This window comes from Fistularia commersonii, chromosome 6 (genome assembly GCF_037954325.1).
Source record: "Fistularia commersonii isolate RoL2024-O1a breed Wild chromosome 6, RoL_Fcom_v1.0, whole genome shotgun sequence".
Lineage (NCBI taxonomy): Eukaryota > Metazoa > Chordata > Actinopteri > Syngnathiformes > Fistulariidae > Fistularia > Fistularia commersonii.
The window spans coordinates 7,136,278-7,162,303 of NC_141289.1; the positions used below are offsets into that span (position 1 = coordinate 7,136,278).

Consider the following 26,026-nt stretch of genomic DNA (forward strand, 5'->3'; position numbering starts at 1 on the left):
TTCTTCAGGGGGCTCCTCTGCCCAGCCTGTCCTTCGGACCCCTGTACTTCGGGACGTCCCTGGTGAGGACGTTTGTCCTGCGGAATAATTCAGCTCAGGTGTGCGACTGGGTGTGCCTGCTGCAGGACACCGCCGCCGCATCCCGGGTGGTGAGTCTGCGCCGCCGGTATGATCAGCCGCACCGAGTTGTCACGCAGCAGATACCAGGTGCAGATATTGTGTCCGTGCAGGGAGCCGACCTGCAGAAGAGCGCACACGCCGCCCTGCTGGAGACCATGCAGAAGCGCAACGCCGCCGCCCAGGACCTCTCCAGGGTGTTTGTGTGTATCCCTGAGCAAGGTCAGCTGGAGCCCCACGGCCAGACCACGCTGGCTGTACGCTTCAGCCCCGTCTTCCAGAGGTAGACCAGGAATCTTCTGTCGGGGGGGGGGGGGGATTCTCACAATTCTGTTCGGATGTTGTATTTGTAAGGGGCAGAACAGTGGTTGGGGTTTCCGTGTTGTCCATATGGGTTCCTCCGGGTTCCTCCCACAGACAAACACATACAGGAGGTTCATAGGAGACCCTACATTGTCAGACGTGTGAATGACTGAATGAATTATTGTGTGTCTCTATTGTGAATGGTCGCACAGTTTGTCTCTATGTGACATATGAATGAGAGGGTGAATGTTATACATCTCTGTGAATGAAGGAGTGAAGGTGAACCGCCTTCTTGTCAAGTAATAACTGGGATAGACTGCAGCACCCCGCGTGCACAATCCAGAATGCATGAATGAAGGGATGAAAGTTGTATTTGAACTTAACCCAAAGTCTCTTCCTCTGTTTTTACTTAAAGACAGTTTTCTTCCGTGCTCTTTTGCAAACACAACACCCTCAACCAAATCGCCTTCTAGAAGTAACGTCACATTATATTTACCGTGAAACTGAGATATGAATTCCATGAATTAAATGACAAGATGTTTTTGATAGTAAACTCAGTAGGGAAGGTCGAAGAAAATATACCTCCCCGTCGGGGAATCGAACCCCGGTCTCCCGCGTGACAGGCGGGGATACTCACCACTATACTAACGAGGATGACATTCTATAAATTATGGGGTGTTTCATATTAACACCGACTCCGCCTCACAGTGACAACAAGATGCGTGATTCCTCAAGTATCCGCCAGGATTACTGTCTCTTCCTGCTGTTCGAGTCTGTGAGAAGCAAACACGGCTTCACCCACCCCAATGGTACACACACACACACACGCAAACACACACACGCATGATTGCATCGGATCACGCATATGCACTGACCGGGGTCGTGGGTCTGTCCCGCAGGGAGCAGCGGCGTGGAGCTGGCAGTCACCGGCTCCGGGCTCACCGTGTCTCTGGTGCCCCGGCCGTCCGACAGGTTCGCCTTCCCCGCCTGCGTGAGCGGCCAACGTGTGGATCTCCTGTGCGTCCTGCACAACTTCTGCCCGCAGCTGCCCGTCAGCTTCAATTTCCGCAGGCTGGCGCACTTCACCGCCGAGCCACCGGCCGGGACCGTCCCCCCCGGGCGCTGCCAGGTGAGGTGGGGACCAGAACTCAGGGACCCCTGTTGAATCAGAGGGAAAGTCAGTCAAGCATTGAACTCCACATTCAGAAAAAAAGAAAATCACGTGGTTTGAACTGCCAACACACAGCAAGAAGGTACCTGGTTACGTTCTCCTCGTCTCTGCGTGGGGTTCCTCCCACTGTCTGAACACATGCAGGAGGTTCAGTGGAGACCAACAATGTGCAGATGAGTGAATGGATCAATGTGACTTGTGATTGAGCGAATGGTTGCACGTCCACGATGTGTGAATCTAAGGCTGAATGGTTATACTGTTCATATGACCTGTGAATATGGCGGGTGAATGGTCATATGTCTCTGTGTGATGTGGGAATGGGAGGGTGAATGTATTTTGTCTTTATGAACTGTGGATGAGTGGGTGAATGCTTGTTTGTCCATCAATGACACATGACTGAGAGTGTGATCAGTTGGATATCTATGTGATGTGTGAATGAGGTTGAATGGTTTCATTTATCTTGACATGGCCCTGCGATCGACCTCCAGCCCAATGACGGCTGGGAGAGGCTCCAGCACCCCTGCAAGTGGGGGCCAAGTGGCATAGATAATGAATGAATGAATAAAAAAAATGATGTGTGTTTATGGACCATGCAAATCTGCATGGCAGAAAACCAGTGGATATCAGTTGATAAATAAAACTGTGAACCCTGAATGCACTTCTCTCCTCCGCCCTCCACTGTGTCTCCAGGATGTGGTCTTGTCCTTCACCCCGCGGCAGCAGGGACATTTCAGGAAGCATCAGGAGATCGACGTGTTCGGTTACGTTGCTGGCGAAAGGGGCGAAACTCAACTCCAGGTCCGCAGCTTCCACACAGTCTCCCTGTATCTGTCTGCCGTCTGTTGCAGTGACACCACCTACCCTCTGCCCAATCTCAATCCGGGTAAGGTAATCCCTGCTAAATCCATATTTGTCCATCATCAAGAGCAAATTGCGACGTGATTGGCTGCCTCGCAGGCATCACTCCGAAAATAACCAACCCCACGGGGTTGTGGCCTTACGTCCGGGCCAGCGAAATGGCCTGCTGCCACGGGATGGTGCACGCCTCCGTCCTCAACGCCGACAGGACGCGGCTCCACATCCACCATGCCGAGAGGAGCAGCCAGTCCCTGGAAGAAGAGGAGTTCCTGGCCTTCCCGAACGACCGGGCCGGCAGCATCAGACCCGCATCTCCAAACAGGCAGTACAGGTGGGGATGCTTCAGAAGCAAACCTCACTCCACATTTCCAGCGGACCCGTGAAAAACAAGTTGATGAGGTCAACTCCTCTATCTGTCGATCCCCTAGGACCATCTTCACCGGCGTGCATCGGTATTCCTTCTTGGACCCGGCCTACGCGCTCACCGAGGAGGAGGAACAGCAGAGGCAGCAGCATCGGCAGATCTACGCCGACATCATCAGGCGGTTCGGACGAATCCGCCTGCAAAAGCTCACGAAGAGGTCAGGCTCCACGGAGGCGTCGTCTCTGCCGACCCCTAAGGTCTCCTTTGGCCCGATCAGAAGTTCCAAGCAAGAGTGTTTTAATCTGCTTTTTGTTTTTTGGGACTTTAGGCCCGAAGAGAAGGTGGAGGACATCGGGATGATCCCCGGTCATGGCCTCGTGCCTCCTCGGCTCCGTGTCGGAGAAATGGAGGCCGACGGCGGAGCAGAGAACGTCCTGGTTCGGGAGCGCTCCTCCCCGGCCAGAAGCCACCGGCAGCCCAGACGCACGGTGGTCAGGACTCAGCAGGTCAGCAGTCGCGGGGGGGAAAGGGTGGCTGACGCCGCAAAACAGCGACGTACCCCATGTTTTTCTTCCCCGCAGGTGTCGGACGTGATGAATCCAGTTCCCTCCAGCAGCCAGGAGGTGGCAGACTGCAACAGGAAGCTGACGGCTCTGGAGCTCTACCAGGTGGACGTTGGTGAGGGAGCTTATCGCGGAGTTGATTAGAGAGGATCAATAATATGATTTGTGACTGGGCGTCGAAGCAGGCGGGGAGACGGGGCCTGACTCCTCCTCCCTGCCCCGCCAGGCCCGTCATTCGTGGACTTTGGCGAGGTGTGTGTGCGGTCGCTGTGCGTGCAGGAGCTGCAACTGGCCAATCACCTGCCGGCGTTCGTGTGGGTGCAACTGGAGGCCGACTGTCCCGAGCTGCAGGGCACCTCGCCCCTCTCCCACGTTCTGCCGCCGGGCTCCAGTAGAACCGTACGCCTGGCATTTCAGAGCCACGAGCTGGGTGAATTCTACAGGTCGTTCTCTCGATTTCTCCACGTTTAGTCCATTTCCTGTCCGACTGCGGTCTTTCGGAGGTTTTAGTGAAGAAGCCGAACCCAAGATAACCATCATCTTCTCTGCAGGCCCGTGGCCTACACGGTGAATCGCCAGCACCCGGGCCAGATACTGGTTCAGGCCCAAGTCGTCCCCGTCGCTCTCCAGCTCGCCGCCTCCCAGGTGGTGCTGCGGCCGAACCCCAACCTCCTGGCAGCATCTGGGTATAGGGGCTCGGTGACTCTGCGGAACCACCGGAACCACCCGGCAGTATTCACCTGGCAACCGGTGGTCACCGAGAGCGGCGTCTTGTTCTCCATCCGGCCGGCCACGGGTACGAGCTCTCCGACCGGCGCCGGAATGCGTTTTTTTTGTTTTTCGCGCTGTGACCTCTTGAGGCTCCCTGCAGCCGAGAGGAAGAAGGTTGAGTTCCAGAACGTCGCCTCTCTGCTCCCCGCAGGCACGGTGGAGCCGTACAGTGAGCTGGACTGCGAGGTGGTGTGGCACCCCTCCTTCTCCTCCCCTGCTGAAGGTGACTTTGACGTCCAGGTTCTTGACGGCAACACACAGCGCCTGCACTGCACCGCCAAGGTTTGTGCTCGCAAATAGGAAACTGGATTTTTGTAGATAAGCTTCATGCCGACTCCCAGCCAGAAGGGCTGCGGTTGAATTCCCACCATGGGCCTTTCATATATATATATATATGTATAGTCTACGTGGGGTTCCTGTGGGTTCTCCGGGTTCCTCCCACTGTCCAAACACACCCAGGAGACCCTAAACCAGGGCTCAGCAACCTTTACCACTCAAAGAGCAATTTTGGACTCGTGTCCCCACGGTAAAGAAAACACCAGGGGCCACACAACCCTTTTGAAATTAAAAATGAATTAACACTGCATATAATATATATTCTTTTTGCCTTTATGCCATGTATAAACAAAATATGAGTTGCATTTTTTTTTTTTTAAATCGATGAACAACTGCGGAGAAAAAGAAATTACATCTCTGCACGCAACAAAACATTTTGAACTCCGAAAAAAAGAAGTTGGATTGAAGGTTACTTTTAAGCAAAATACTCAATGTCTATTTGAGTCCTTCTTGTATTTCTGAAAAAAAAAAAAATTACGGAACTCAAATTGTCCACCGGCAGCAAACCAAAAATGCCGTCCTCTTTCTGTGTGCTGTCATCCTTTTACTGGCGCGTGCAGATTCATATAAATAGCAACAAAAATATCTTGATAGGTTTTATCTAGATGTTACAAGATTGCCAAAATCTACAAATTTAGAATGACATTTTAAAAAGGAACAAACCAAAATACAATACATTTTAATAAAACACTTATTAATTATTTTCAAAAACCACAGGGAGCTGCATCAGAGGAATAGTTGTGTGTCACCTTATGATGTGTGACCGATAATCAATTACTAACACCGGTAGCTCTAACAGCTACATGCTAAGTGCTGAAATGATACAATTGCAGCTTAAATATTCGTAAAATAAACAACAAGGGTGGATGCCTGGCGAGAGACACGGGAGATCGAGCCGCGCCCCACGGGAACCTGACCAGTGAGAGAGCCCTGGAACTTGGGAGAAGATGCGGGATCGTGATCAGACAGCAGGCCTCCTGAGAGATCTGAGCGAGGGGGTCGGGTTCTGAAGGTTCTTCTGAGGTACGAAGGTGCCGGGCCTTTTAGGGGCTTTATGGGCGAGGAGGAGAATTTGAAATCAGCGAGCGGTCTGAGCCGTGCCAGCTCCCATTACCCGCACACCCTCTGTGAAGATAACCATTTGCATCTTAACTTTAGCAGCCTTATCATTTTCTGAAATGTTTTATCCTAAAAGCATTCTTAAGATGATGACTGCAGTATCACATCCCACCCCTGCAATTACATGATAAGAGTTTAGTAGATGTTGATTACTCATCGGGATTGACAAATGAAAGTGCGAGATGGAAGAGAGCGAGGACGTCTGCTCATGGAAGTAATGGGACCTTTTAAAGGGGGAAACCCTTTAAAAAGTTCAGGATGGCAGAAGCGACCAATCACATGTTGCTATATGACCTATAAATGAGAGGGTGAATGGTTGTATAATAATAATGATAATACATTTTATTTGACGGTGCCTTCCTTGACACTTAAGGACTGTCTCCATATGATGTGTAAATGTGTAGTCTATTAATGACGAGTTAATGTGATAGTGAGTGATTGTAGACCTACAGGACTGTCTCAGAAAATTAAAACATTATGATAAAGTTTTTTATCTTCTGTAATGCAATTAAAAAGACAAAAATTACTTTTTCATGATATTCTAATATTATGATAGGGTTTTTGAGTTTTCTTAAGATATAAGCCATAATCAGCAATATCAAAATAATAAAAGGCTTGCAATATTTCAGTTGATTTGTAATGAATAAGAATGTATGACATTTTTGTTTTTTTTTATTGCATCACAGAATATAAATAACTTTATCACAATATTCTGAAACAGTCCCGTATATGGTGTGTGAATGAAAGAGTGAATAGTTGTGTTTTTATATCACGTGAATGAAAGAGTGAATGGTTATATGTGTTCCTGCAGTCAACCCGTCCTGGGTGAACCCCATTTCTTGACCTTTGACCCTTGACCCATGGGATAGGCTTCAGCACTTCCGCAACCCTGAGTGCAGGACAAGATGAATGAATGAATGAATGAACCAGAACATAGCTGTGCAGGAGTGTTTTTTAACAGTACTGATACTTTGAATCGTTGAATTTCCAATTGGATAAAGATGTAGATTCACTGGGCGTCGTCATGGCGCCGGTGTCCGAGTGAAGCCGGTCTGTAAGACAATCATCGTGGTGTCATCCAAAAACCGCAGATCTCAACACTGCCCATCTTCCAACTACATTTTGCAACCGCCTGTTTTTAATATGCAAAACACCTGTGTGCAGTTTGCATAACTGATTTAGACAAGTAGCCATATGAAGCTATTAGCTCATCTCGGCCCAACTCAGCAGATAAAATCTGACGGAAGGTGCGAACCTTAATTGATTTATTAAGAATCACTGACTCTACCGTCAGAGATTCTGGGTTCTGGTGGTTTGTTTCTAAGAAACATCCAGTTCATGCAAAGCAGCTCTTGACTTGGATGGCGTGAAACTAATACGGCTCGGATGTCACACTGTCAAGACGGCCGAGGATCAAGTCCCGGACACGGACTTGCGGAGCTGTCACGGTGAGGATGTTCTCTGAGCCACTCCTGACTCTTAGTGTCAAACTGCACGGATATATTTATTTTTTTAACCGTTGGATTCGTTTTGGCGGCGTCACCCAGAGAGCGGAGGCAGGTTGATCCCGGCGGCTGAGTCGACCCGCCTTCATTAAACCTAATTTAAGAGTTAAAACAACGGGATCAACGTCTCAGAGCTGAGCAAGGTGACTTCAGTGGCTCCAACAAGTAGATCCGCGGATCTGACAGAAGCCAACCAGAGGACTTTCTAATAAGACTGAACTAATGAGACAAATAAAGGAAAAAAGACTAATTATATTTCATGTTGAATCTGCTTCTGACACCTCCAGTTTGAGATAACCCTGAAGGCGTCATCTCAAACCCCCTCTGGGTTTTTCTTCTCATCAGGGAGCTCATTAGCTTGTTTGACAAGTTTACTGATTCTCATGGTTCGAAGTGGAAATTCATCCAGACATTTTCATTTCCGGAGATTTTCATAACATCATCATCATTCCAAGTGAGGAGCCGGAGATGTGTCAGTAGAGGTTCTTGGTCCTCCAGGTCTCGGTCAATCATCGTCAGATCTTGCCATGGCATCTGGACTTACTTTCTCTCCTGGAAGATGATTCTCCTCTTCCTCCCGGAGATTCTTCAGCGCAGGGAGCTGGGTATTTAGGGATTTTGGGACTCGTCCGAGGTTGAATCTTATGTACCTGGGCCGAAGTTCATGTTTAGTTGTTGACCTCTCGGTGACTTGTCGGGTTCAGACGGATCTGCAGGTGTTTGCATGTGTTGATCTATCTTGGGATGGATCTCAGCACGATGTTGTATGTTGCCCAACGGTCATGTCGAAGACCTTCTCCCCTGCTCAGTGAAGGTCTCTTCTTCTTCTTCTTCATCCTCTTCTTCTTCTTCTTCTTCTTCTTCTTCTTCTTTCTGCTATTCCCTTCAGGGGTCGCCATAGCGAATCAACTTTCTCCATTTAACCCTATTCTCTGTATCCTCCTCTCTCACACCAACTACCTTCATATCCTCTCTCACTACGTCCATAAATCTCCCCTTTGGTCTTCCTCGAGACCTCCTGCCTGGCAGCTCCAATTTCAGCATCCGTCTACCAATATATTCACTCTCCCTCCTCCGTACATGACCGAATCATCTCAGTCTGGCTTCTCTGACCTTCTCTCCTAAACATCTAACACGTGCTGTTCCTCAGATAGACTCATTCCTTATCCTATCCATCCTGGTCACTCCCAAAGAGAACCTCAACATCTTCATCTTTGCAACCTCAAGTTCTGCCTGCTGTCTTTTCTTCATTGTGACTTTCTAGGCCATACAGCATCAGCACTGTCTTGTACACCTTTCATTTCATTCTGGCTGATAGTCTTCGATCGGTATCCACCCATTCCAACCTGCTTGAACCTGTCTCTTCACCTTTTTTCCACACTCTCAGTTGTTTTGGACTTTTGACCCAAAGTACCTGAAATCCTCCAACTTCTTGATCTAAAGTGAAGGTGAAGGTCTAAGTGACGGTCTCTCCAGTTGGACAAATATGGCCTCCTTGTCTCCTCCCTCGAGCCACCTGTCTTCTCCAGCAGGAAAGCAGAGCTTGTATTCTGCAAAGGAGGGACCCCTTGTCCTCCAGGTGCAGGTGGACCTTATGACTCTGACCTGAAGAGGTGGCTCTCTTGTCATTCTTGCAGATGTTGCTTTGTCCCTCAAATATAGACGTCGTCACAATCCGTGCACTGAATAGAATATCACACCTTTTCCATTTTGTGTCAATATTGTTCTGTCCTTGGGCTGCACCGGTGTTTGCCTGAAGATGTTGCTGGGTTGGAAACGTATCAGTGTTTGGCATTTGCTGAAAACCCTTCTGAATATCGCCACAAGCACCAGAAACGTAAGGCACCACGATGGCCTCGTGCTGGTTTACCACGAATCTCGAATCAATCTCGCAGTTTTGTGCGGTGGAAAGATCTAATGCTACATGGACTATGTGAATTTATTTGCGTACAAAAGCTGTATCTTCAGGCCCGGTGTGTCCATCTTGCCCTCCCAGGTTGGATCCACCAGTGTGCGCCTCGCAGAGGAGCTGGTTCTGTTTCAGTCGGTGCCCCTGAACAGTCCGTCCACCAGAACCGCCGTCTTACACAACAACGGTCCGAACCACGCCTATTACCAGGTACGCAACGCAACACTTGATAAATATACAGACCAAAGAAACGGCTGACGGCTGTCTCCTTCTGGACGAGACAGGTGCTGGACGTGAGCCCCCTGCCCGGCATGGTGCTGAGCCCGGCCGAGGGCGTGGTGCCGAGCGGCGGCCAGGCCGTCATCTACATCTACTTCTACCCTGACTCCATCATCAGGTTCGAGGTCAGAGTTGAGGTGAGGGAACCGGAGGGGGGTCGTCGGAGGAGGAGGACTTCGCAGGGGCGGCTGGAAACGGGGGCTCAGCGTGTCTCTGTGTTCTAGATCGCCGTGAGGAAAATGAAATCGGTGGAGCTGCGAGTGGGCGGATCAGTGGAGCTTCTGACCGTACACTTCAGTGCGGTGAGTGTTTGCGTGATTATACGTTTAGCGTATGCTGCCGTGGCGGCCGACCGGCGGAATAAACAAACCGACAAAGAAAATAAGTTGCATCAAGAGAAATCCTATAATCTTCCCTTTTACATAAATCCGCTTTGATTTGCCGGCTGAGAGCTCATGATGAAAACATGGGCTTGTGAAAGCATCAAACCTCGATACGTTCAAATAACACGTTGATATCCCAGCAAGCGGGCAGAAAAATCTAACGTGTTGAAAAACGTCTGTCTGAGCTGATTCATTGAACGCACCATTGTCTACCTTTGTTAATGAAAGAGAAACGCAGATATGCAGATTGCAGATCGCAGATTTCATGATCAGTTCATGTCTTGACATTACGTGCTAGCGTAGCTTCCCTGCGCCGGGCCAGCGGGGTTTCTGCAGTTGAGAACGGGTTCACGCTGTAGCTACCCGGTCACGGACGGTGTCTCAGCCCCTGTTCCTCCGTGCCTTACAAATCAGGAGTGTCAACCAGAACTGTCTCGTCCTAGATATTTTGTGGCTACGCTGCTTTTTGCTGGGTGTGCTGGAAAGCCGCCCGCTGCCCAGAAACTTCTCCCCCCTGTTCCCCGCAGAGACACTTCATAGTCAATGGGTTTCAAAATCTGAAAAAAAAAAAATTAAAAAGGAGGAATAATTTTCAGCTTTCAAACACTGGAGATTTACAGCAATGACTATGCAGGACTCCTATTTCACTCAAAGATGCAACCCCCGCTGTTTCCAAAGGCACGCATTTATTCACTCAAACTTCTTGCGCCATCACTTTCCGCCCTCCCATTTCTACTCGCTGCATCCTACGAGCCAAGGTCTCCACACTTCTGCAGAGATTAATAAGGATGAAGACCATAAAATGGCTTCAAATCTATTTCTGCATAGCCACAGTGCTCTGGGCTCCATCGCCACAGGATTCAAGTAAATCCATACTTAAACTTCTTAAAGTCATTAGTTTGCCCCCTAAAGCCATCATAAAAGTGCTGAACTGTGTGTAGGTGGTCCATTTATGTCGTCATCCAAGGAGTACTACGTGCACGTTTTCGACTTGTGAAGGGTCTGGAAATTCTCTTCCCACCAATGTCCTGGAGCTTAGCGTGAGCCTCACAGATCCTGGTCCTTTTGCTTCGGCTTATCATTCTACAGCAAAGGATACAATAAATTAGGATAGGTTAGCGCTTCCTCCACACAGCCAGAAGGTCCCTGGTTGGATTCCCACTTTCTGTGTGGAGTCTCATTGCCTCCCTGTGTCTGTGGGGGGTTCCTCCGGGTTCCCTGGGTTCCTCCCATAGTCCAAACACATACTTGATGTTCAGTGGGGATCCTACATTATTTTATGACATGTGAATGGTTGTATGTCTCTATGTCGGTGGTTCTTAACCTGGGTTCGATCGATCCCCAGGGGTTGGGTGGGTAAGTCTCTGGGGTTCGGCGGAGGTCAAGACACACCTGACTCATCTAATTCGTGTTGACACGCCTCGCTCGGCGATCACTGGTTGCAGGTGATCACGCTGCATAGCTTGGTTTATGTGTGCCGCGGGGATTTTGGTGCATTACATTACATTACAGTCATTTAGCAGACGCTTTTATCCAAAGCCACTTACAAAAATTGAAATTCAATAACCGAAGATCCAAAGTACCAGTAGTCGTTATTCAGAAGTCACCACAGCCACCAAATAATCATCTCAAAACCATATACATACATACATTCATTTCTTGTTTTTTGTTTTTTTTTGTTGGTGGGGTGGGGGTGCGCTCAGTAGTCAACTTGTGACTGTCGTGATAGTATGTCATGTGAATTTCTTTCCTAATATTTGAATCCTTTCTTACTAATTATATCGAACAAAAAAAGAAAGCGGTCGGACGAATATATACAATATGGATTCACATGTATAATGGAACACGATGCTAATCAGCATCCTAACTGCATGATTTCCAATGCCAAGTTGAGCAATTCTAGTCTATTACTCACAAAACTAAGGAAACACTTCTTTATTCCTTCCTATTCATTATGTGTAAAAATCACGTTTTGTTTGTTGAACACAGTGATGTTGATACACAGTTCCTTTTCTTGCACCAGTTAAAACATATACCATAATTTCCGGACTATTGAGCGCACCTCCATATAAGCCGCACCGGCTAGCCGATCGCTATCTCGAGCTTCCTCTCGCGCACTAAAACTGTCAAAGTCGTCTTCTTCGGTGTCGTAGTTGAACGGACTCAGAATTTCCCGGTCATTTCATCGGTCCGATGTGACGAGGATAAACGTTTTAGCGGCGTGAAGCTCGTCGGCGTCCTCCACCCAAAAAAGTCCATATATTAGCCGCATCGTTGTTTACGTGAAAAAAGTTGCGTCTTATCGTCCGGAAATTACAGTACCTATGTCTTGGATTTGAAAAAATCATTTTATTTTTCCAATAAAAAAGGGTTCGGTGAATGTGCATATGAACCTGGTGGGGTACAGCACCTCCAACAAGGTTAAGAACCACTGTTCTGTATGATGTGTGAATGAGTGAGTGAATAGTTATATGTCTCTTGTATATCTATAAGCAGCCCTGTGATTGACTGTAAATAAGTGGTAAAGATAATGAATAGAATTGAATTGCCCTTCTTGTCTTTGCTTGACGGATCAACAAATTCCTGTTTGTAATTGGATGGAGACAAATTGATCCTTCCGGACGTTATAATATGTGTTTTTCTGTCTGAACGGTTCCTTTTTTTTTAATTTCAAGCCATCACCGGGCCGACAGTCCCGTCCTCCCCCGACCCGAGATGCCGTCCAACCAGCAAATATGCACTCTGGATGCAGAAACCCCTCTGTTGAAATGTGGATTGCGCTATTTTGAAATATCCAGGACTGTTCAGCTCCATAAACTTACAACGTTTCATTGTGTTTGCCTCCAGAGAGAATGGATAGCCAGCTAATTAGTATAATTACTTTTATGGTAATTTGAGTCTTTCTTGAAAGCAAGAGACCCATTTTGATTGTAGGCGTAAGAAATTATTACTCATGTCGGAGAGAGATGTATTTAGTAAGAAATAGCCAAAACAAATATTATGTACAAAACTTGGATTTGAAATGTGCCTGTTTGAAATTCAGTGGGGAAATAAGACCCCACCCCCACAAAATCCAATATAATTTTTGGATTCCGTCTGAAGGGCCGCACCGATGGCAATGTTGGATGATTTGAAACGAACCTCATGGTTTCCGTCCTTATTAATTTCCACAGACTTATTAAGAAATTATGTTAGAATTTCAAATAAAAAAGTAAAAAGGGAAACGTGCAAGGGGGACGATCTCATCGAGCAAATTTTCTGGTGTTATTGCAAACAGCGGGGGGGTTACAGATGAGATGAGCCATGGATGTTTTGCGCTGGGACAAATGTGAATTTCCCTTTTACTGCCAGCATACAATTAGGGAAAAATATATTCATAGAATATATTAGTTAATAATATAATCCCCCTTCTGCTCTGATATTTATGTGCAGTATACCCTTGTTTTTCGCGGGGGTTACGTTCCAAAAAGAACCCGTGATAGGCAAAATCTGTGAAGTAGAAACCTTTATTTTTTTTACAATTATTATACAACTAATGCAGTCATTAATCCACAGAGCTAATGCATGGTCTTGCGGACAGTTGGGGCCCTTTTTGCATCCTTATTAAAACTTATTGCTGCTGTCGTCCTTATGTTTTTTTCTTCCTTCTTTACGGAACGAACGGAAGATTCATTAATTCCGTAATGCCGACCTATAGCCGCATAGCTTTTACCCTCCCTTAGCATGTCTAGAAGTTTAACTTTATCTGCGATAAATAGCATCTTCCGCTGCCTTTTGGGCCCTGCCGCAGGTGCTTTTGTCGGTCCAGAGCGTTTTGTCAACATTATGGGTTTTAGAGAAACTCGAAATTGCAAGAGAATTTGCACGTACGTAATGTAAATTTGGCAAGCTGTTTAACGTACGTGTACATATTAAACTGCAACGTTATTGACTCACAGGTAGAGAAGAAGCGGAGTGACTTTTTAGCCAATCAGAATGCAGAACACAATGCACGATGCAAATCCGTGAAGTAGCGAAAGTAAACTGCGTTATAGCGAGGGATCACTGTATCAGTCAGCACTGGACAGCGTTCTCCACCAACAGGTTCCTTCAAGGTTAAATGAGCAAATTTGACCATAATAATGGAATCTTCTATTGAACTTTTATTTGATTTCGATAGAGCGGTGCAGCAGAGTGCTCCTCCTCCTCAAAAACATGTGAATGAGAGAGTGAATGGTTGCCGCGTGGATGAGAAACAGAACGCTTGTACGTCCATATTATGAATGAATGAGTGGTTGAACGCTTGCATGTCTCTATATGCAACCCTGTGATTGGTCTAGGGTGAACATCATCTCTTACCCAATCACAGCTGGAGTAGGTCTAGCCCCCCCACGACCCTGACTGCAGGATAAGCAATAAAGAGAATGAATGAATGAATGAATGAATGGATGAATGGATTTAAGTCTCCCAGCCCAAAGGGCGTCTGCAACAAGATTTAACTTTCTAACCAAATCGAATGAATGAATGCTCTCAGCAAGTCACATTTCTAGCCTGACAGCTGTGGAGCAGCCAGACATGAATACCTGGAAGATGCCGTCCTTCGCCCTGTGAATCTACAACATCATATGCTTGCAGCCCGAGGCGGAGGGCGTTTGCTGAAAGGAGGAATATACTCGGCGTGTCACCCGTAAAAGATCTGCAGGAGAAATATCTCTATGTTTTCACAAAAGGGTTTTACAGCCTCTCGCGGTTAAAGTGAAGAAAATGTGAAGAGACTTTTTATTCAGTGGAAGTACCTGGGTCTGACCGTCACATCGTTCACAAGCTTGCTTTTTTTTTTTTCCTCCTACCTCCGGGCCAGGATGACTCATATCCAAGACTTCAGTCCCACAGAGCAATTAGGGTGTTAGTGTTTTTCGCTCAAGGACAATTCCCGTCTTACAGTTCGCTGTCCCTGATGGGGATTACGCTGAAAACTCAGTCACAGGGCCAACTCTCCTCCAGCTGTGTCATGCCTGAAGGTGTCATTTCTTCACTCCTTGAAAGCGCGGAGCTGCTTTTGAATCCTCTGCCGCCAGTGTCCTCCTATGTAAATTCCAGCTCAACGCATGCAGTATAAGGACCGCGGCGTGAAACCAAGGGAAAATCCAAATGGCAGCCGAAAAGTCTGAGAACCTCCTTTTAAGTTATTCCTCAAACCTGCTTTCGACTGGATCCTTTAAAGATTAACCGGGTTCCTGGGGGTGGTTAACTTAACTTGCAAATGAGTCCGTGTTCTTTAAGGATGTATGAACGTGACGAGTCTCTACGTGTAAAAGTGTGAGGAACTTTTAAACATTAAGTTTGCTGTATTTAATGTATGAAGTTACTCTGCTGGTTTTTCTTAGTTTCAATGGGGCTTTTTTTATTTTTTAACCAGTTGAAACACGAGCTGCTTTTGGAGAAGTTCGAAGAAGTGTCCAGCACCAATTTGGTTTCAGGAAGTAGCCTGCTCCAAGAAGAAACCTTTTGGTTTTGCATTGCCACAGGCAGTGAGGCACCATGGTCGGGACCAGCGTGACACCAGCATCTGTAACGTGCACCTTAAAAACAAACCGCAAAGAAGAAGAGGAAGTGGACAACATGGAGGTGGAAGCTGCCACTGCGTTCTTGGAATAATAACTGTTGACAATGGTGGAAGCGCTTTTATCGTATCCCTGCACTGCTTCGCCTTGTGAAGAACGCCGTTTGCCAGTCACTAACTCTACACTTAGTCTGATCCAAAATGTAGATGTTTCTCTGCGAGCCGTGGAAACCCCTCTGAGACGAACCAGCCCGGGAGAACTCGGACTTCTTCGTCGCTCCATTTCTGGCTGGTTTTGTCCATTTTGTCCCCAGAAAACATCTAACCAGAGACCAGCGGTAGTTTTGAAAACCAAACTAAAGCAAGTGTCTTGTCATGGGTGTGACTTATGAGATCCACCAAGCCTCTATGAGTTTCTGTGGAAGCGTACAGACGCTGCCTCGGAGTAGGAACTGAGATGGTTCTGGCAGCTGAAGCTCCATGGAATCTGGTTCCTCTGCTGTCTGAACACCCCTAGAAACGGCCTCCTTCCTTTCAAGGCTCTTGTAGCTGCAGAAAGCTCCCCCAGTGAGGAAGCGTTTCTTGTCCACTGACATCTTTGCTTTCCTTTCAAAGGAAAGGTTGAGATGGCAAAGATTTATTTTGGCTGGTCCTTCTTGTTTAATGCCCCCTTTGTCTCATCCTTATTATCCCGCATCTCCTGCTCTTGAGTTATTGTCCAAATAATCTTTCAAGGGGTGCAGCGAAGGTGTCGCGACACCGTTTGTACACAGAGAGACAGCTTGTAATTCAAACCCGGAGAGAACGTTAGTCCCCAGAGCCGCGTTCGGCTCGTCGATCGGCTGCGTATGCTCGGCGGCTCCACGATGTGCGTTTTAAGCAGTTTATTTACGTCGCGGGCGCGTTTTAAAACCCGACAGCTCGGCAACTGGCCGACTCGGCATCAGAAAAAAACAATTTGTATCTGAAATCCATCCATCCATCCGTCTTCTACCGCATATCCGGAGTATAGCATGAAATATTATATTTGCTCTGAGTGAGGTCCAAAATATCAAATGGGTTACGATGGCTCATGTGGATATAGAAATGAAAAGGTCAGGAAAATATCAGCCATACATCACTTGTCTCTACTTTTTTCTTCTCGTGGAAATATGAGTTCTTTGTTTATAAAGCTCTGACCCTCCTGCAGACCTCTACCTGTGACATGGACGTGCCGCTGACCAGAGGAGGGCCGTCTCCTCTCCCCGCTCCGTCCGTGTCCACCTCCTCCTCGTCGGCCACGTCGCAACGGCACAGGACGCACATCGCTACGGAACTGCATCGTCCCGTCACCATGGCGACGCAGTGGGAGCAACCCACAGGTGGGTCGGTCGCTTTGGTAACGCTGGGGGGGTTTGGACTCAAGGGGGCTTTTTACCTTCCGCTGGAATCTTCTCGCCATGATAATATCCCCTGGCACTCATGATAGGCACCCTTATACGGACAGAAGATGATTCTTCACCGCCTGCAGGTTCATTGAGATTAATTTAACTACCGATTCTTTGCTTGAAGAGCCTCTGGCGCCCCTGGAGCTGATCCCCTCCAGCCTCCAGTTCTACGTGGAACCAGATGCTCAACCACCGGGTTCCTACACCCAGGTAGCAGTTACGCTAATTTGTGAGCTAATCAAGTGTAGTGCTTTTCCTCAAGAAATCCCTGTGCTGTTTTCACATCCATCAAAACCTCAGCGCACAGATGCTTGTTATTCACCCTTCTCTTGGCCTCTGGTTTCTCCCCATCCCCAGAAGGTGGAGCTGAGGGCGGCGTGCAAAAGCAGTGTGTGTTGGCCCGAAGTCCTCGGTGACAGTGTGGACTGGTGGTTCGACCCGGACGGCGCGGCGGCAGCGAGAGGCGACGGATGGACGGGGGGGCTCTGCACTGTCACTCCATCATCGGGCAGTCTGTGGTCTGGCCAGTCCATCTGCTTAGCAGTCACCATCGGACCCGAGGCCATCACAAGTGAGGAATCACTGGAAAAACACACACACACACACCACATAGCGTGATGGATCAGCGGGTTCCCACCAATACACGGCAAAGTCATTGCTTTGTTTTTGTTTTTCTGCCGCACGGACTGTCACATTTCAAATTGAGGGAAAACGATATAAATGGTGACGTTGTTTTTCACCTTTTATCGTGCAGAGTCGTATCTCATCCAAACGCTCTTTGATAGGATGAAGAGCCCCCCCCCAAAAAATGCACGCATCACTTTAAGATGGGATTTGGAATTCATCATAAAACTCAATATCCAAGTCGATCATCATTAAAGATTTAATGGGAATAAAGATTCTTTTTTTTTCCTGCTGAATGATAGGAGTCTGGCATACTTTAAAACACCGGCACATTTTTTGCAAAATTGCAGTTTTTGAAAAATCTCTTATTTTTTTTATGCTTTCAGACATTTAGATTTATACATGATTAAAATCTAGAAATGCATGCAGGAGGTTCACGGGAGACCACATATGTGTGAATGAGATGATGAATGGTTTTGTCTCTATATAACAAAGAGAAAACATATCACTTTATCCCTTTCTCATTCTCTATGACATGGGAATGATAGGATGTATATTTATATGTCCTCCAATGATGTCAGCTATTGATATTGATATTGAATCAGATATTGAATGGCTGTTTGTCCAAATGACATTAATGAGAGGGTGAGTAGTTGTATCCCACAGTTGTCTCTGTGAGACATACGGAGACATACAGGACTGTCTCAGAAAATTAGAATATTGTATTATTCCATAAAAAAAAAAAAAAAAAAAAAATCTCACCCACTTACAGTAAATTGTAACAGTCTATCTGTATATATATTCATACCTGTGCAATATTTCATTTCATAACAGCTGCATGTGCTATATTTTTTCATACTCTTGTGCACGCCTTATCTTTCACCTGGTACTTAAGACCTTAAGACACTTTATAGCCTTGACTTGTTACTTAGATACTTTATAGTTTTATTTGTATTTCTTATTCTCCCCCTTTTTTATACCGTTTATACAATTTCCCACTATTATTTATTATTGTTTTGTTTTACTTGAAACTCTGGCACAACAATTTCCTTCTGGATAAATAAAGTTATTCTTATTCTTATTCTTATTCTTATTCTTATTCTTATTCTTATTCTTATTCTTATTCTTATTCTTATTCTTATTCTTATTCTTATTCTTATTCTTATTCTTATTCTTATTCTTATTCTTATTCTTATTCTTAAAGTTTTTTTATCTTCTGTAATGCAATTACAAAAACGAAATGTCATACATTCTGGATTCATTACAAATCAACTGAAAGTTTAAGTTTAAGAGCAAAAAACGGGGGCCAAAAATTCGAGGTAACTTTTTGCTGCCTTTGTGCCGCTGTTTCTGCATGTGCAGTGACCTCAGTGTCAGAAAAAATCAGATGTCATCTGATTGGCTGGCCTGTATATCAATCAAGTGACGGGATGGACGATAAGCTGACGTGTATTTTTTTTAATATCTACCAGTATTACCTTTGCGATCGACTGGAAGATCGCGATCGACGTATTGAGCACCCCTGGGTATGACGTGAATGAATGGGTAAATGGTTGTATGTGTCCCAATGATGGCCCTGTGATGCACCAGTGTAGAGTGAAGCCTGCTTTTCACCCAATGACAGCTGTGATAGACCCTGAGTGCAGGATAAGTGGTATAGATGAATGAATGAATGAAACTTTTGAGTATTTCCTGAGTCCAGTATGGTGAACGCTAGTCGCCTCACGTACTAACCACCAACCAATGTCCAGGCAAGGTGGCCAGACTGTCCCTCCCGCTCTACCTGGGAGACGAGGAAAGGATCTGGATCGGGGGAGCTGAGGGTCAACCGCCATATCGAGAGCTTTTAATCACCATCAACCAGGGTCCCATCATCACCGTCCACCCCCCGCAGATCCTCCTCACTCCTGTGCCCTTGGAAAGCGGCGCCAGAGCCACCTTCACCCTCCTGGTCTCGGGGTATCCCAGGTGGGTCCACCCATTTGCACACAGGCGCCCGCTCTTCCTTTAGTCACCCCGTCTTTTTGGGTGATTGGGATCGTGATGCGCGTACAGCTGGCTGCCGTCACATTTTATCATCATTTTTCGCGCAACCTGGGCAATAGATTTTTACTGTAGTTACATGTTTCTGCTGGTGACGATAGCAGCTGCATGGAGCCATTGAATGCAGGGGAAACAAAGCGGCGCACATAAATCTGCTGCATTATTCATTTCAGGGGTATTTTTATCAATGAAGCCAGGATTCATTAACCGACGCGTCGGCACCCGACGTCGGATTTTCCTCTCATTGTTTGCCAGCAGGCTAATCCATGTTCCAAGGTGGTTCACGTTGTTGAGATTTCAGTATGGGCAGCAGTCAGAGTGTGTTATCGCAGCCCTGCCAGCCATTTCTGACCCACATTCTCCCTGAAGTCAGCAGAGCAGTGTGCATGAAATACAGGGTAGCTTCTCCTCAGTGAACCAGGGGCTCTTTCTCTGGGATTTTAAGAATAAAAACAACTGTATTGCGAGCACTTTCTCAACTTGTAACACGCTTGCAGGAGCTTTAAAATTGGGAATAAAAGTTAGCAGGTCCATCCATTAATTCAATTTAGGTGTGTGTTAAGGCTCACAAACCTGCTTTTTCAAGATTGACAGCAAACTGTTCAGAATGTAGTGTTTTTGCAATGGCTGCAAAAACATAGTGCCTTGGAGACTGTTGGGGAGGTGGCACCTGATAAGGGGAGTAGATAAAACACACAGTGGTACCGGTTCAAAAAAAGATGTAAAATGTAAATACAGTAAAAACATTATGTAATAAAAATGTAAATACAGTAAATACATTACAAGGTCTGTTATAATAGTATGATATTGATGTGAATCTGAAGTCAGCACCTGCATAAATAATCCTAACTCAGGGCTCAGTTTTTTTTGTTTCGTTTGTAAATGGAAATGGAAATGAACATCAAAATTCCAAAAAAAGGGAAATAAAAGTGGGGTCTTTGAAACCAGCAGATAGAAGCGAGCGGAAATGTTTTCCAGGGGAACATCCGTACCCTCTCGGATAGTCCTGGATCTGACATGGAAAACAACTCAACTTTCACTGGAGTGTGTATAAATGAGTGCTCTGGGGACGCGTTAGCCTAGCCTAGCCTAGCATAGCCTGGCCTAGCCTAGCCTAGCTGGTATGTGAGTCCTATGTGGAGGGTTCGCTGTGGTCTCCATTATGGTACAGCATTTGGAAAGTAAAAACATGGAATCAGATAAAGCAACGGAAAACACGGATCTTTGCAAGATGATGTTTGAACATCTGCATTCCAGTCTATCAGTGTCTGCCAGACATTTCGGGGATCTGAGGAACATGTGTGTCCAGCTGACACGGGTGTCCTCATGTCACAGAGCAGATGAGCAGGTTGGTATTTAGATGTTCAGGACGTTCACGCTCGCTTCCATGTTCCCTTTAGTCACTGCCGTCTTCAACCTGCTGAGTTTGAAGGCCGTGTGAATGCAGGTGCGCACACACTCCTGCAAAGGGGGAAAAATGAAGCTTGATCCACATGACGGGACGGGTGTTTCCAGTCCTTGCTTCAACCTTGCCGCCAGCAGTCTGTATCGGCGCAGGCCGTCTGATTGATGTCTCAGTCTGACCCGTAAGACGACTGTTGCGGTAATCTGGCCCGACCCGAGATAAAAGCTGGAACAACTTCCTCCTGATCCCACTTTAACATCGACTCTCTGATCCCGGACGTGTTTTTCGAGGTGTTTCGGCGGAGAGACTGTAATTGGCTCAGGGTGACGGCTGACATTCACATTGGAGTCGTGGGGAACGGCTTGATTTCTCCATTTCAAAGACAGAGGCGAGGTGAGGGTGGACTTTAAAACTCTTACTTTGCGTCAAGGCTCATATCTAATCTTCATTGAAGAGCTGGGGTGGCCTCAGACACCACTGTGCTGCACATTGGAGGGACTAGACTGTCAAGGTTTATAAATGAGAGGATGAATGATTGTATGTCTTAAATCAGGGGTTAGGAACCTTTTTGACTGGGAGAGCCATAAAAGCCAAATATTTCTAAATATATTTTAATTGAGAGCCACATAGTATTTTTAACGTATAATATTAAAGTAAATATGTCTTATTTTTAATGGGACTTCCGGTGCTGCTTGGATTTGTTCGAAGTGTCGCTTTATATTTGACCGTTTCATCAATGCAATTTTATCATTGCATATTAGACGTACCGCAGATCCAAATGCTAATTCCTCTGTCCACGCAGCACGGTAATTACTTGCTATTTTTCTTTTCGACATCTTTTTCATTACAAGGGTTGAAGCGGATAAACTGGTTGGCTATCTAATAAAACTGATTTCTTCACCTTCACAATGACCCGTACGTGCTTGGAAGCCAACGGTTCCCGACCCGACCGACGGGTGACCCGTGAAATTAACCTTCAAAACTAATTTCTGTTTCCTTTAAAATGACACAGTATTATGAAGCAATATCACAAGTTTTTTAAAATCAGTTCCAAACTGATTTTTTTTTTTCCACTCAAAATTGTCTGGGAACTATACGCCATCACCAAAAGAGCCATATATGGCTTCGCGAGCCATAGGTTCCCGACCGCTGTCTTAAATGATATGAGAGTGACTGAGTTAGCGGTTGTATGTCTCTCAATGGCTGAGAATGAGCGAGTGGATGGTTGTGTGTTTAGATACGACGTGACTGAGTGAATGAATTGTTGCATGTCTTAGTATGACGTGTTAATGAGTGGGTGAATAGTTGTACATCTAGTCATGATGTGTGGATGAGTGAGTGAATAGTTGTGTGTTTATATATGATGCATGAATGTGTGAGTGAATAGTTTTATGTCTTTATATGATTTCTCAATACATGAATGTTTTGTTGTGCCACTATATATGATGTGTGAATCCGTGAGTGAATAGATGTTCATTTTATCTTTGTGAAAAGACTGAATGAATAGTTGTATGTGACTTGTGAATGAGCGAGTGAATGGTTATATGTCTCCATATGTGGCCCTGCGATCGACTTGCATCCGGTTGAGGGTGAAGCTTCACCCCATTGGTGGAGAGCTGTGAAAGCTGAGATAGCGTAATCGCAACCCTACTGCCGGATAAGCGATTTTGATAATGACTGAATGAATGGACGAAGGGAATAATCACAATGGTAGAATCAAGTCAGTGTTTTTGAGTATCCAGCTGTACTTATCCAAATATCCTGGGTTTCATCCCTGCTGCTGCAGTGGAACCACTGTGTCTGCCCTCGTGGATGAGGTGGAGCTGGAGGACGGAATGAAGATACAGCCGTTTTCCGTGGTTTTCCCGGAAGGCAACGCCATCCCAGCCCGTGACCAGGTGACACCCCGACCCTGTGGCGCACATGATTATCGAACCGGCGAATACTCTCACACATACGAGCACCAGACCGTCATAAGTGTGAAGCCTCCCGCAGGAGGCCGATGTAAAAAACGCTGGTGGGTATTTTAACCGTTCTCACCTGTCTGTGCACGCAGAGAGATCCGATCGATGGTCCGAACCAGGAAGTCGGCGTGCACACTCTGACATGCAGCGTGTCCTTCAGCTGCGCCGTCCCTCAGTACATTTCCACCTCCATCACCTTCACCGACCACCTGGACGGCAGGTAACTTGACAACCTACAGCTACTCATGAAGCCCCAAAAAAGCGCTTTTGAAAAAGTTCATATCTTTTCAGTTCACTTGATTCTCCCTCTCTCTCTCTCTGCCGCTTCCCTTCATCGACCAGATTTCAGGTTAATTTGTGTGCCATCACTGACAACTGCCTGCTGACTGTGTGGCCCTATCTGGCTCTGCATGGCTCCAAGAAGCAGATAGTTCTCAAATCTGGTAAGGCAATATTTCATACAAACACACTGGTGCCACCTCGTAGGTAGACGCGCCGACGAGCATGGCTTTAAAAAAGTTGTACAAGCTATGAGATGTCAGAGCCGGCGGCGGGCAAACTGAATAGCAAGATGAATTCTCGCCACATGAATAATTCCACGTCCCTCTGGAACATCTCCTAACACTCTAAGCCCGTCGGAGCGATCACCAGTCTTTGCACATTTAGTCACTGCTTTATAATATCAGATTTTTCAAATGTGTGTGTGTGTATTTATCCCGGGGTATGAATAATTTTGGTCTTGATTGTGTGTATGAGAGTGTGTGTTTGTATATATATATATATACATACACATACATACATACATACATTAACAGGCATATATGTATAAAGGTCTGTCTCAGAAAATTAGAATACTGTGATAAAGTTCTTTATCTTCTGTAATGCAATTAAAAACAAAAATTACTTTTTCATGATATTCTAATATTTTGAGATAGTATTTTTGAGTTTTCTTAAGATGTAAGCCATAATCAGCAATATTAAAATATAAAAGGCTTGCAATATTTCAGTTGATTTGTAATGAATCCAGAATGTATGACATTTTTGTTCTTGTAATTGCATTTCTGAAGATGAAGAACTTTATCACAATATTCTAATTTTCTGAGAAATTCCTGTATACATACATACATATATACAGAAAAAAACACATCCATATACTGTGTATATATATATATATATATATATATACACACACACACATATATTTTTTTATATGTTTGAATATACACACTCAGGTAATTCAAGACTTTTGTGTGTGTATATATATATATATATATATATATATATATATATATATATATGTATGTATGTATGTATATGCAATGTATGTATGTGTATTTTTTCTACAGAGGCTATTAGAAACCTGTCTCGCACACCAAGAGAGTGTTTCAGTAACTTTGTCAACAGCGTGCCACATCATTGTTGTAATTACAAGCCTTCATAGTATTAATTTTTACAGGCGAATGCAAGAAAGCGAACCATCTGGCATCAGCAAACAACGGAAGTGCTAATGAGACAGCAGCAGCCAGCCAGACGCATTGTTGATGCGTTTCTAGACATCACACAACTTCCAAACTCGCTGCAATGCATAATGAGACTTCGCAAGCGTGTCGTGATGGTTGGAAGAGCAAATGGGGGTTGGAGTCGGGTCGTTCTACCCCGATGTAAAGAGTCCAGACCCACAAAGAATGCATAAAACTCTCTAAGCGGGATGCGTGGCCTGCAAGCCTCACTTGATTTCTAAGCATCTGGAATATTTGCAAAATAATGAAGTCAAAGCAGCCGGAAACAAACAAATAAGAATCACTCAGGGAGCCCGGCGACGCCCACGTAGTACTAATTATAAGTGACTTTACGATTTATCATAGGCAACACGGTGGAGCAGGGGTTTACTCCTCCTCCTCACAGCTAGACGGTGCCTGTTTCGATTCCCACAGGAGGCCATTCTGTGACTCTCCATGTTCCCCGTGTATCTGCGTGGGATTCCTCAACGTTCTCCTGGTTCATATGTTTATGATGTGTGAATTACAGGGTGAATGCTTGTATCTACGTGATATGAATGAAGTAGTGAGCAGCTCAATGGATGTCCATTGGAGACCCCAAATTGTCCACATGTGTGAATGAACGGTTGTATGCGGCCCTGTGATTAGTCCAGGGTGAACCCCGCCTCTTCTCCAGTGGGATTGGATGGATGAATCAATGGGAGAATGTCTGTATGTTTTCCTGGTTCTCCTGGTTCTATAAGACTTTCAAAGCACTTTAGGCTGAATGGCATTCACCCATACACACACACACACACACACACACACACACACACACACACACACATACATCCCTTACATTCTCCTGCAGTTAGAACCTGACGGATGAAGGTCCTGTCACCATTGTGAAAACCTTGTGAGTGAGCAGCACCTTACGTAAAACTCAGCGACAGCTGGAAGCCAGAAGAATGCGAGGTGACCAGCAGGGCAGATTGGAGATCAGAAGATGCTCCAAACCCCTGCAGAGGAACTGTTTTTCTGAATGATTTTCTTCTTTCACCGCAACTTTAGGAGCCGCAGGTCTTCAGGCCATCTTCCAGTGCTGCCACGTGCCCAGTCCCGCGTCCGGGTTAGCCTCCTCATCCTCATCATTTGACCATCACAGCTCAGCCAACAAAAACTTAGGATCAGGTTTGAAGATGCACCCCATGCGAACGTCGCGTCTATTATTACGTGCATGCCCGAGCAGCGGAGTCCTAACTGTGTCTTTTGGCCTAATTTCCAGAAAGTGTGAGCGTAAACGTTCAGGCTGGATGCGACAGAGATGCGTCTTCTAGCACTGAGACCAGAAGCATCCTTGGAGTCCCAGATTTTCCAGCTCCCACTTCAGAGGAGGGACTTTATTATGAGAAGGTCTTGCTGGCGGTGGAAAGGTGGTTTAGCTTCTTCGGCTGGCCGAACGGACTGCACCCGATTTCTGTGCCGCACACGCTCAGAAGGTACCCGCTCCTGCCGTGGCTCCAGGGCCACACAGGGTTTAGCTATGCGGGCATCCATTCTTTAGCTAAAGATGGTTGATTCGGTCCTCTTCTTCCCACAGGGTGATGTCCATCATTCAGAAAAACAACTTCAGCGGGCGGATATATCGCGTCACTCAGAATAAGGACCCCAGGTGACCCCATCCCAGAATATGAAAGATTGTTTTATGTCTAGAGTGTTGGAAGACATGATGATTTTATGCATAATTGTTGGGTATGCAAAATTGTTGGGGATGTTGAAGGAGCTTCGGTGCAGGATGTGTTGGTGGATCCTCAGTTGGTGATGTTGGAGGTTCCTCAGTGCATTTGGAGATGTTGGAGGAGCCT

General features: G+C 46.1%; 1 protein-coding gene and 1 non-coding gene across 2 annotated transcripts in view; one reads left to right on the forward strand and one right to left on the reverse strand.

The window, feature by feature from the left end:
• The window catches only part of LOC147233262 (cilia- and flagella-associated protein 47-like), a 48,917-nt gene that overhangs the window by 1,609 nt on the left and 21,282 nt on the right, over positions 1-26,026 (forward strand). Inside the window, exons 6-31 of the mRNA XM_086148520.1 lie at positions 9-149; positions 231-397; positions 1,007-1,036; positions 1,156-1,229; positions 1,320-1,549; positions 2,282-2,474; positions 2,549-2,780; positions 2,878-3,030; positions 3,142-3,301; positions 3,395-3,491; positions 3,603-3,819; positions 3,928-4,172; positions 4,299-4,429; positions 9,104-9,226; positions 9,301-9,432; positions 9,520-9,597; positions 16,410-16,581; positions 16,772-16,857; positions 17,005-17,218; positions 19,023-19,239; positions 22,506-22,617; positions 22,803-22,903; positions 23,026-23,126; positions 25,233-25,352; positions 25,447-25,660; positions 25,762-25,833. Coding sequence (XP_086004646.1) covers positions 9-149; positions 231-397; positions 1,007-1,036; positions 1,156-1,229; positions 1,320-1,549; positions 2,282-2,474; positions 2,549-2,780; positions 2,878-3,030; positions 3,142-3,301; positions 3,395-3,491; positions 3,603-3,819; positions 3,928-4,172; positions 4,299-4,429; positions 9,104-9,226; positions 9,301-9,432; positions 9,520-9,597; positions 16,410-16,581; positions 16,772-16,857; positions 17,005-17,218; positions 19,023-19,239; positions 22,506-22,617; positions 22,803-22,903; positions 23,026-23,126; positions 25,233-25,352; positions 25,447-25,660; positions 25,762-25,833 — 3,812 coding nt within the window. The remainder of the gene's footprint in view (positions 1-8; positions 150-230; positions 398-1,006; positions 1,037-1,155; positions 1,230-1,319; positions 1,550-2,281; positions 2,475-2,548; positions 2,781-2,877; positions 3,031-3,141; positions 3,302-3,394; positions 3,492-3,602; positions 3,820-3,927; positions 4,173-4,298; positions 4,430-9,103; positions 9,227-9,300; positions 9,433-9,519; positions 9,598-16,409; positions 16,582-16,771; positions 16,858-17,004; positions 17,219-19,022; positions 19,240-22,505; positions 22,618-22,802; positions 22,904-23,025; positions 23,127-25,232; positions 25,353-25,446; positions 25,661-25,761; positions 25,834-26,026) is intronic.
• Positions 1,003-1,074, reverse strand: trnad-guc (transfer RNA aspartic acid (anticodon GUC)). The gene has a single exon. It is a non-coding gene; the product is annotated as a tRNA-Asp (tRNA).